This window comes from Magallana gigas, chromosome 6 (assembly GCF_963853765.1).
Source record: "Magallana gigas chromosome 6, xbMagGiga1.1, whole genome shotgun sequence".
Taxonomy (NCBI): Eukaryota; Metazoa; Mollusca; class Bivalvia; order Ostreida; family Ostreidae; genus Magallana; species Magallana gigas.
The window spans coordinates 19,997,643-20,010,474 of NC_088858.1; the positions used below are offsets into that span (position 1 = coordinate 19,997,643).

The 12,832-nt window shown below is 32.8% G+C and overlaps 1 protein-coding gene across 1 annotated transcript; it reads left to right on the plus strand.

Annotated features, from left to right (window-relative positions):
- Nucleotides 1-1,307: 1,307 nt before the first annotated feature.
- LOC105326613 (paired box protein Pax-1) lies at nucleotides 1,308-3,789 on the plus strand. Its single transcript, XM_011426745.4, has 2 exons — nucleotides 1,308-1,586; nucleotides 2,774-3,789. Exons 1-2 carry the CDS (start codon nucleotides 1,583-1,585, stop codon nucleotides 3,595-3,597), a joined length of 828 nt encoding a protein of 275 aa, XP_011425047.3. The 5' UTR covers nucleotides 1,308-1,582; the 3' UTR covers nucleotides 3,598-3,789.
- The last annotated feature ends 9,043 nt before the right edge of the window (nucleotides 3,790-12,832 follow it).

Below are 12,832 nucleotides of genomic sequence, written 5' to 3' on the forward strand. Positions count from 1 at the left end.
AATTGCGAACCCACGGATAGTTTGATAATCTTAAGAGACTGCGTGAATGTTTTATGAAAATCGTATATTACAATTTGATAATATATTTTTCAATTTAAAATATGTGCTACCTACGCAATCAATCGTGCTGTTCTCACGGCGAAAAAAAACCCCATAAAAACAATAATAATAAAAAAAGAAAACAATAAAAACGACAAATAATGTTTTCTCCTCTTACAACAAATGACATTATTTATAGATACCTTTTTTACCGTGTATGGTCCGATCTCCGTTACATCCTGGGCAAATATTTTCAAGTTACATAACGATGACCCAGGCCTAGAAAGTTCCTCTCCCGCAGATCCATGAAGGATTTTTATTGTTTCCGCTAGTCTTTGAATTCAAGATGCAAAAAACATGTTTACTTTCTGCTTTGTTTACTCTCGTAATATGCACGTGCATTTTACGAAACCAATTCGGTTCGTTGTGTGTGTTTTTTAGCCGAGGGTGTCATCTGTTATGAGATACTATTATCTTTAGAGAAATATTGGCCCACCGAGTTTTTTAGGATGAGAAAACTGTTGGACACCGGTAGTTTATTTTACTCATGTGGAGTTTTTCTAGGGTATTTAAGTGTTAAGTTTGCTTGCATACAATTGTGCTCCTGCTAATGCTAGAGCGAAATTACATGCATCGAGGTGCATTGTGGCATGACCCTTTGCGTAAATTTGTGGATAATATCCTTCCAAGAAAATCGATGTTTTGACGAAGTCGAAATACCTTCGCAGAGCACTGGGTACAAAAACGACAGTTTTATTTTGCTTCGCAAGATTTATAACGATTTTGGCATTTTTCTGAAATTTATTATCGTTGTATGAATTATTGAATAACACCTGTTTCCCCAATTATAAGAAAATGTATGATGAAATTTATTTACAGTTGCTAACAAGACAAATTTGCTAAAATCTATTAACTTTAAAGAACGAATTTAAATTATACAATTTTCATTAATCTTGATGTTAAAAAATATTTGATTATAATAGGAACAATCTCTGTTTTTGATTGTAAATTAGTGTATAAATTCTACGTACAAATAAGATCTTATACTTTTGTTTTAAAAAAAAATCTATAAATGATGTCAAAGTTTATTCAGCTTTCAGAAAAGAGAAATCATTTTTAAAAGGAATTTTTTTTATCTAAATTTGATAAGAAAAATGAATTTCCATTAGCATGGAACTGATTTTCGGTGATCCGTGGGAGGATCCCAGAAGACCACGTGACAATACCTTTACCCAATCAGATTTTCGCAGTATCTAATGTGTAACACAGATTTCTCTTTGCGCCGGCCCATAGCGAATTTCCAACGGACCAAAAAGTCGCATCTCACATCTTCAAGTGACACAATTACCCGAACGATCTTTGTAGAAAACTATGCGGAATCCCCATGAATTTTCAGCGATATAAAATCACCAGAATTCTTCAATTTTATCTTTGACATTTAAAACGACCCACTCGGAAGAAATCCTACGGCGCAACATTAAAACTTAATCAACATTTTATTTTTGAGGGGATTTGCAATACGGCCGCCAAGATTGATCTCTTAATGGGTAAGTCCTGTTTTCTGCTGAATTGTGCACGTTTTGATTTTTTTCTGAGCTGTATAGCAAAGAAGTTCTAGTAGTTATAAATAACATGCATTTTGAAGTTCCAAAAAATGTCAATTTCCATATACAGTATTATTTATAAAAAGTAATATACATATAGATTTAAAATTTTGAAGATTTAAAAGGTTAACATGAAAGCTTTTAACAGTGGTCGCTATTGTCTGTTTTATATCTAATACGAAACAAAAAGGTGTATTTTCGCTCATTTCAAATAATACAAACTTCCATGCAATTAACAAACACCTCTCAATTCACATGATACTAATACCCCTTTCCCCTGGAGGAATACGAACTTCCGAAAAACTGATACCGACAAGTGTAGGATCAAAAATGACCAGCGATTTCTGTTATCAGTACCGCAATTTACGCGGTTCAGAGCGAGGTATGAGAAAGTGACCAGGGCGGCCCCTCGGAGAGTGGGTTTCTCCTGATAGTGGACAGAACTAATTAAAAGTGAAAGGAAATTAATACCTCCTCACGTCCACAATGCATGATGGACGATACCGGGTCCGTCCTATCAAAGAGTTGTAATATCATTGGGGTCTTGTTAACAGCGAAGACGTGAAATTTACAATGTAAACATTCGAGACACGCGAGAAACCCTAAATATTTATTTATTTATTACGAGTTTCAGTGATTTATTGTGAGAAGCAAATTCATGTAGAGAATATTGTTTCAATCATCTTAACATTTTAAATCAAGAAATACTTGGACGTTTTTTGTTTGCTCATAATCAATTTTTTTTCAACGTTTAAAGCAATAATACTAGGGATATTTTTTTCTTTTTTTATATTTAAATAGACTGACAAGAATACAGTTAATTCAAGTATACATTTATACGAGAAAGTTTTGTAAACCTGTTCATTTTAGGAATATTTATAAGCGCATATGATGTGATGTAACCATTAGCGCCCCCCCCCCCCCCTACTCCACCAAAAAAAAAAAATATACACCAAAAAATCAACTAAAAAATAATAAAAAAGACAAAAACTAAACAAGATTACACATATGAAAAAAATCAAAAATGGTTTACTAGTAACCCATAATTATAGAGATGTTACATGGAAATTCACACAGTTATTTGATACGGATCTATGATGCTGAATATCATATTATTTCTTTTCTTCCAGAACAGTCGACGTTTGGTGAGGTGAACCAACTCGGAGGCGTTTTCGTCAATGGTCGCCCACTCCCAAACGCAATCCGCCTCCGAATTGTCGAGCTGGCTCAGCTTGGGGTACGGCCATGTGATATTTCCCGCCAACTCCGGGTGTCCCACGGGTGTGTGAGTAAAATACTAGCCAGATACAACGAAACAGGTTCCATTTTACCGGGGGCTATCGGTGGAAGTAAACCACGCGTGACAACGCCGAATGTAGTCAAGCATATCAAAATGTACAAAGAGCGGGATCCAGGGATATTTGCATGGGAGATAAGGGACAAACTTCTGGCTGATGGGGTGTGTGATAAATACAACGTTCCCTCTGTGAGCTCCATAAGTCGAATTCTTCGGAACAAAATCGGCAACAACCCTACCCCAACACCCATCAGTCAAGGGTACGACAATAAAAACCCAACCATAATGACACAACCCACTGCGCCTGCGCCGATTTACAACCATCAGTTCTACCCGTATTCTTGCTCGACCCCCTCCATGCCGCCTGTGCACTCTTCACAAATGCCTGTCTCTCAACCACTTGCTCAACTCAACCCCAACAAGCCACCCCAGCCGGCCTCGAACTGTGTGACCCCGTGCATGATGAGAGCTTGGGCGACCTCGTCACATTCCGTTAACGACATTTTAGGCTTTCGCCCCCCTCCCATGCAGCAACCCATGGCCCCTCATCATCAGCCCCTCCCTCAGGACAACATGGGAAACTTAGGACAGAATTATAACATGAACTACTATGCCATGAAGCCTACCAGTGTGGCCCCGATGTATCTACAGAGTTGACCTATGATACAGTATCGGGACGGTTTGATTTATTGACAATAAAAAGTTTGTGCCAAATAGATGGAACACAAGAGACTTTCAGGTATTATAAATGCTGTATATGATGGTGCTAAAATTCTCAGATGTGCTTATATTTAAAAATTGTGCTTTGTTGATTTTTTATCTATATGAGAAAATAAATCTTATAATTATTGAACATGTTATATCTTTTACCCACTAAAAATTCGGTCGTACCAAAAGTGAAATACATGTTCTTTGAAATAGACACTCGGTGCTAAAATTCAGATATGCTTGTATAAAAAATACGCTTTGTTGAGTATTTTACTTACCTTTTTAAGAAAATAAATCTGAAAAGAATTGAAAACGCAATTTAAAAATCTGCTGTATCACAAAACTAAAAATAAATGCTCCGTAAAATCAATAACAATACGGAAAAATAATGATCAAAACTATTAAAAAGTGATCAGAAAGAAGAGCATAGGTCAAATTTAGAAATTTACGTCACATAGTGACCCATTTGATATCTGTTGTTTTATCTTTTGTACATGTGTACAGTTTCCCCCTGCGAAAATCTCGAGGTAAAGGTTACGTAATTCGCGTTATCTTTGTTGAGCTACTGGCAGGGACGGGATCACGGAAACATCGTCTAATTAATAGATTAAAGACTCGGTTACTCAATCATCGAAATTCTCAGAGTGAATGAATCATTTTTAAATTGACTCACCAGTATAAGTCTAAAACACAGAATGTTTAGAGGAGGGTAGTGTGGGACATGTGCACTAAGACAATGAAGGGATTTTTTTTCCAACGCGCTTGAAAAGTATACAAAAATTGTTTTCTCTGCTGAAAGCCAGAACCTCCATTTTTAAAAAAAAACAAAACTTTCGTGATTTGCAGAATAACAATGAAGTTTAGATTCGAAGCAACAAAACACTACAGTAGTTTTAAATGTTCATCCCATTCATAAAAATAAATATATTATATTCAGTTTGTCATTCTATTAATCTAGAGTACAAATTTATAGAAAAGACAATATTCACTAAATTCATTAAAGAGAAAAGTTTATTACATGTAGTTATTAAACCATTTATTGTTAAAAATATGAATACATGCACAATCTTGTATTCTACATATTTTTTGAAGTGTTAATTTTTTAGTCAGGTCAGGAAAATGTTGAAATACTTTTTTTGATATGAACTTTTTTTTAAATACCAGTATTATATTTTTGGCTTAATCCACGGACAACTCGGTAAGAAAATACTACAATGAAAATTGCGTTATAAAAACGACTAGAACAGAACAGTTTTTAGAAGTCAAATTACAATTTTTCTTCACCCCCCCCCCCCCAAAAAAATATTTGAGAGAGAGAGAGAGAGAGAGAGAGAGAGAGAGAGAGAGAGAGAGAGATTATAAGCATCCTCTTTCACAAAATTTATTGCCCTTTGCACTTGGGCTTGGTTCAAAACACTTAATTATTTTTATGTCTCTTCCTTGCAGGTTCTTTACAAAAGATAAAAGCTTTGTGCTTGTATCATTTACGTTTCAAAAGTATTTGTCTCAGAGGATATTACAGATTCTACATGATATCACAACAGCAATGCTGCCTTTAACATTCTGAAGATATTTTCCAACATTTTTAAGAAATCGTGTATCCCATTCGTTAGTCATAGGGATCTATTTTCCTATATTTTTATGGATATCATATAATACATTTCTTATCCTAAGTAATTGCATATTGAAAATGCTTAAGCAATTGCAAGTTGCACGTGGTTCTGAAGTGGCATCTGGTATCTTTAAGGAGGATTTTCAGAATTATGGCTTAAACTTCTTCTTTTTTTTCATATTATTAAAAATTCAACAACTGCTTATCTACATGTATCAATTAAGATATTTTTGGGGAAAATATTGTAATATCATATAATAAACCATCATTTCAAATGTTTGTATTAGAAGAAGAAAAAAAAAAGATTGTCAGAAATATTTTTATGACATGAAATTTACGGTAACTAAGTAATTATTAAATAGTTAGCTTACTCTCTTTTTTCTCATTATTTTTAAGACAAGTGAGTATTACAATCAGGTTCAATAAATATTAACATTTTTCAGACCAAAAAAAAATATTTCCGTATATGTGTCAACTTTATAGAAAAAAATCAAAATCAAAATGCTATAATCTTTAATCTTTTAATTCCTGTATATGTATTCAAAACACCTGTAATTCCTATGTATACTGGCCAAATTATATGATGTTTATTAAACTTTGCAGATTCCGGTTCCGTTCTGTGCATTTTGCTGTTTTTGGGTTGCATCAAGCTTTAATAGACATAGATCATAAACTCCCAGGTTTGCCAGAAGAATATTAATTTGCCCGAAGCACTCGGAGAACTTTGACCAACTTGCTTCTTTTTATCGGACTTTTTGGATTCAACTCTCAATTTCCGGGCATAAAACTCAAGCCATCTGGGAATAGAAAAACGATACGTATTCACCGTGTTTCGTAGATTTCGCACAGAGCCCACACACGTGCTCATATTAATAAGAATAAAAAATATTAAATTTCAACATTTGAAACTGTTGAGTAAGATTGAAATTTAAAGCTTTCGCCAAAATTTTCACATGCCAGCGTCATTTTGCTAATGGCAAAGATAACTAAATCCGTTTTGATAAGAAATATTATATTTACTTTTATGAAAATAAATTATGAAATATATTCGATCATAAATTATTTTCAGAGGTATATTGTTTCCATGTTGCCAAAGATTTATGATATATTTAGGGGTAACAGACAGGAATATTCAAAAGAGTAGTCGGTGTATATTAGCATCTGTTCGCCGTAAAATACAAACTTGGCATGTTGAAATCTAGATAGAATAAAATAGTAATATTCATGGCCATATCTTAAACTAGTTGATAAACATCTAGACTAATTTGACCAGCATCAAAAAACAAGACAAATTGATTTCTGATTTATCTACACGTTATCAGCAAGAGAATTTGATTTATTGAAATCTAGAAATCATCACAGACAGCATATTTGATAACGTTTCACATTTGTTAATTGTAAAACGTACTCACAAATGACCTATGATTTTTTGTTCAATTTCAAAGTAATGTTTCGATATCTAAAAAGTGTTTCACATATACACTGTAATTTAGACATTGTATATCTTAATAGTGAATTACACAGTTTTTAAAAATGGTGTATAGCAATTATCTATACGCAACATAAATTAGTGTTTTGTATTTGAATGAAAAGGAATCAGTTTAATTCTATAGATTTTTTAATAGAAAAAAATCAATCCAATGAAAATTCCTTTTACAAATCATTTCATTTATCATTATATAGAAACAAAATACCGTGTTATTTTATTAATTTCCTCTATTTATGTGCAAAGAGACAATGCCATCATTGATGCATAAACCGCATTGTATTTTTAGCTTCCTTGTGCTTAAACGAACAGAAAGAAAGCAGAAAGTAAATCTATAGTTTAGTTCAAACATAATAGAAAAAGGGTTTAGCTCCAACAATCTAACAAAGTGTAGGATATCTTGAAAAGTAACGAAAATAAACCGACGCTATATTTCTTTGATATGTACGGCCAGGCAGCGTCCAATAGGTCTCCGTTTAATGTAGTACATATGTTTCAAATATTATTCACATTCGATCAATTTTCTTGCGGGACTTAAAATGAATTCATAATATAAAACAGCCTAACACAATAGAATCATATTAAGCCTTGTTACAAAGCTATACACACTCTGTGAAATTTGATACCTCTTTAATTCGCATTTTTGTTTTTGAACAATAGATAAAGAGTTCCACCGCAAAAATAAAACGGAATTAAGTAATTATATTGATAAATCATGACTCGCTTCTGTAGATGAAAGACCTTGCTAGAGAACCCCAAAACAGCTAATGTTATGACCCGAGATAGCCTCTATTTCAGTTGATGAATTGTTGCTCAAATATCAGAGGAAGGATAACGGAAAGAGGTGGTAAACAGGTTTATTCTATAATATCCAACAGTCTAATAAAGTCGTGTTACCCAAATTGAAATGCCGAGAATTGTTAGTTTCTACCAATACTTCAGCTATGAAAAAGGAAAAGGAGTTATGAGATGGGGTTCAGTTCACTCGACCTGCTGCAATAATACCAAATCTTAGGGCAAGGATAATTTTCGGAAGCGTGTTAACCTTAAAATGTATGTAAGGGATAGACATTAAACTTTTTGAAAAAAAAAAACACAAAGAGATTAAGAAATCATTGCTTGTGGGCTTAACAGCAAAAAAAAACCCTCTGCATGTCTCAGGAAATGCGAGAAAGCCTCCTTTCTAATTATAAAAAAAAATCTGCAGGTTTCGGCTTGTATGTGCGCAGTGATTTCAGTGTTGTGAAAATGAATGTATCTCCCTAAAAAAGCAGATGTTGATCTCAACGTTTTTGAAAAGATAACGGGGATCTGTTTCGAAAAGGATATTGTATGAAAAGAAATCAAATAGTACGCAACACAAATCTCCGGCGAAAATCGCCGATCCCACTTTGAATCTGTTTTGTTTCAGATTTTGAATTAGAGACATTCCCCTGCCAGAGATCAATGGTTTCATGAGATTGTCCAGTGTCAAGAAAACAATATAAATAAAGAAGATGAAGGGTCGAATCATGTTCTTAATCCATCTCTTCTTTGTTCCTTACCTACCAAAAATAAAAATAAAAATTGTTTATTGAAAAAAAAAAAACAAGGTTCTTAGGCACGTGTTTAATCCTTCCTAGTTTTTTGGGGGTCTTTTTTAACATATATATGAACAAAAGATGATGCCATTTAAGAGAGCCAACATTTCTAATTTTTTTTAAAAATAGATGGTATTTAAAATATATTTGTTTTTGTACAATGCAGTAGACAGATTCCTTGATCAGTCTGAATTAATTGGATAATCTACTTATAGTGTCTGCATTGCTGGAAAACATAGCGCTTGCCTGGATCACCTCACAAGTTTTACAGAGTCCATGGGAACTCTCTTAAATGAGAGAATTTTGACACATTGAGGTTCATGGCATACAATTGATGCCAATTTAAAGAGGTTGATCCATGATATTTTTTTGCGGAAACAAACTCCATACAAATTAAATTGTTAGATAGCATATTGACTCTTCTCTTTGTTCACCCTTTTTGCGCATAAGATGCAATTGTTGCGTTTTTTGATGCAGGTGCGAAATGTGCATCTATGTGCCGACTTTTCCTATTCCTGTTTCACAAAAAACAGACAGAAGAGAAGGCATATAAAATTTGAAAAACAACAACGAAATAAAATTGCGAGAATTTAAAATAATAAGAGAATTTTCATTCATTCACAAGTTGATCGAATATACATGTAATATCAATATGAAATTATCTTTTAACCTTTTATTTTCTTCTTTATAAAAATTTATATAAAATAACATTGGTTTAAATCTTGTTGGTTGACTTTGGTGAAGCAGTATATATACCTATAACATATGCAACATGTTTTATATTTGTACGTGTATAAAAAAAAATGTAAATAAAGATTCTTTTTCGATCACTCTCGTATTTTAAATGACACATATTTGTACTTTGTACTATAATATGAAATACACATAACCCTTATCAAGTCTGTTTATGCCATACATGTATTACCTATTATACATATTTTTCGATCCTCTCCTTGTATTATAATATATATGAAATACACATATTCTTTATCAAGTCTGTATATATGCCACATCTCCTAAAAAGAATACCGCCTGGCAGTTTTCCTATCGCATTTTGCAATAGAATAACAAAACTCTATTGAAAGATTAGTATAATCGAAATGAAAAGATACACATTAAATGTAAAAGTGTTGTATTTATGATTAGCAAAAAATTGTTTATCAAATATCCTAATTAAATGTTGATATTGACTTCCATTGTGCATCTCTTTTTGTAGATACACATCTATTGCTGAAGGGCCGTCTTACATATTCAACATTAACGTATATTTTTTTCTTAAATATAATATGATTTTTAGAATTCTCAAAAAATTAATGATAAAAGTAACACCATATAGTAGCATGATCTTCCATTCACAACGCCATATATGCATTCTTGTTTATTATCTCATGTACGATAAACAAAATTAGATATACAATATTCTTCACCCTATATTGACTAAATAAACGATGCATGACTATTTTAATATGTTAGAATATACAAACCCACTATAGTTATCTTCGACTTATGTTCTGAAAAAAGTCGTTTAAAGCTTTAAAACCGTGTGTTGTTTTGAGTCGGTTAATTACTTAGGGGCACTTAAAGAATGTTTGGAATCTATCGAATACTAAAAAAGTTTATGGAAGAATTTTGCATGACACAATAGAGGTTGTGGAAATACTTTAATTTCTTGTAGAAAACATATTTGTAGATATCGGTACAAATTTATATTTGCAGACTTGTTTCACACTGTGTAACCCCCCCCCCCAAAAAAAAAGAAAAGAAAACAAACAATAGCATCGCCAATTTCACATTGCGATTACACAACCAGCAAAATTGCAGGACCAAAACTAAGTATTTGAGCTTCTGGAAGGGACAAACCTCGACAGATATGATGAATGAATTCTGTGCAACATTCTTCTTTTTATCAGACTTGAGACAAGACCTAGAGGTATTTGGGAAATTATTCGAACATTTCTTCATAACGAAGCATAGAAGAAAGAAGACATTTCGGGATCACAAGCGGATATAGCGATTACTAAATGTTACAAAAACCTCCATTTCTTCCTCAGTTCACATTAAAGCCCCGAGATGAAAGTAAAACCCGGAAAGTCATTTGCATTTGTACAAGAAATGACAGAATTTGTCAGCTGGCCGCTCGTTTTTTCTAAGTTATTCCTTGTCAGCCGTACTGCCAAAATAGACAGGTTTTCCATAATGACTTTTGCAGAGGAAGTCGTTTCCCACTGTTAGCCCCCGTCAATTATACTGTTTTCCAAAGCATACATGTGCAGAGACTTATTTTTGTGTGGAAAGTTTGCTGCTGCAATCCAGAGCTTGCAGCCTAAGACTTTTTGCAACTTTTTCTTCAATATGTCGAATTATTGTTTGTTGTCAAATTCTTCAGCTTAATTTTGCAATTATTTTTTTTTTATTGTTTGAAATAAAGTCCAAACAATTTCGACTAGTCTAAAATTTATGTCAAAAGTTTAATATTTAAAGCCTGTCAAGGAATTAAACTTTAAACAATGCCGTTGTCCGAAATCATCTTCTAACTGGATGAACAGACAGACCCTCAGCAGAAAATAGATTTGTTTCTTGTATACGAGACGGGTTTTTCATGCCCAAGAGAAAATCATCCTCGTCCCATTTCAGAGGTATTACAAACAAAAGATTCTTGCGATAAGTTATTGTTTCTGTGTGTTCACAATGAATCCCAGGGCAGCAGGCAGAAGAAAATTGATAGGAAAAGGTCAAACAGGCAGACAGACAGACAGGCAGACAATATAAGGTTCTGTTGTTGTTTTTTTTCTTCGCAAAAACATTCTACTGTAGAAGGAGATTCGGTAATACTTGTGATAAATGAAGCTAGAAATGAAGGACCATGCACCGAGTTCATTTTATTGCCTTAATGATTTTTATAAGTAGATTAAAGAAATATTTGAACACGACCGAAATGAAATTTTGTTAGATTCGTTTTAATTGCAAATTAATGCTGTCTTTTAAATAAGTCAGATGATATAACGTTAAATGGAAACATCAAAAGAAAGTGTCTTGCTATTGTATTTCAGAAGTACGTATTTGAATGCATTATTTTCGCATTGAGTAAATTTTATTGTCAGGAATTAAAATGCAAACAATCAAACACTAAATTTTCCATTTTTCAAATGGAATTGAAAACTTACGGTCAACGTTAACAGGCGATTTATTCGCTTCAAGCATGCATTAAAATTCAGGCATTTCGATTGATAAAACTGATACTCAAAATAATTATTATCATATCAATTATCATAACTTACGAATCGTCAGTGAAAAAAAAGATGTTGATTGACCTAAAATTGTGTGTGGCACAATAAAAACAATTTGTACAGGGTCTCATTTTTCATACTTATTACTGAAATGTTCGGTGGGTGCAATATTTATTGTGGTATAGATAAAGTGGATAGTTTACCAAGGACATTCATATAAATTATAAGCTGTAGCATCTTCCGGAAAACGCCGCGGTAGGGCTGACACCAGGGGGCACTGTTTCGGTGTCAAAATCGCGCGAAATCGAGACCAAAATGCTTAAACCCTACTGGGATCTTCATTGCATGTAATTGCTCTGAAAATTGGTAATAAATGATTTGCACTTCTTACACCCTTCCTCTTGAAGCATAAATTTGTTCCGCGGGTTAAGTGAAGAATTTCATTGATAAACTGTTTCCATATTCTGTATATTACATAACGCTATTTCCAACTTATTCCTAAAGTTTTAACGGTTTTTGCACATAATTTTTCGTTAAATTCAGATAAAGTAAAATTTTATGATATATGCAAAATAATGATTTATTTCTTTACTGCTGTTTCTTTATTTAAATATGAGGAATTAACTGTAGGATTGTAGTCGTTTTCTATTAATTTTTTATATTAAAAAAAGAAGGTTTTAATGGATTTAACTGAATACTAAGAAAATCTACACGCTTTTTAACACTTTTTTTCATAGATGCCCTTGTAATTAGTTTAGTTGATTAAAAAAAAAATGAAGGTATTATTATGGACCAATAGTTAACAACTTAGATACAATGTATCTACAATCGCTTGTCAAATATTTCAGTACATGCATGTTTAGTATCAACTGCAACTGTTTTTAAAACATCAGGGTTTTTTTTTAAACAATGCTTATATTCAACCGAAGAGCGTCAAAACGCCATTTGTTAGCCTAAATTCTCTCTCCAAGATTAATTCTGTAAGAACAAATGATGACAAAACATCTGCTGTAAATCTGCTACAAACATAAAAGTGAATTTATTGTTATATAATTAGTAACAAAACAATAACGTGTTCGTCCAACAACGACTACAAGATGAAAGTATTTCTTACAGAATTTTTTTTTGTTGGTATTTCTCATGCAGATTTTTCTCAAGATACCTGTTTTAGATACAGTGTAAAATTCATAAGTATTAATCGATAAATCATTCATCCGTAGTGTTTATACACTAGTTTTACTGTAACCTTATCTGCTAGGCACGAAGTTTTCGTGGGAGA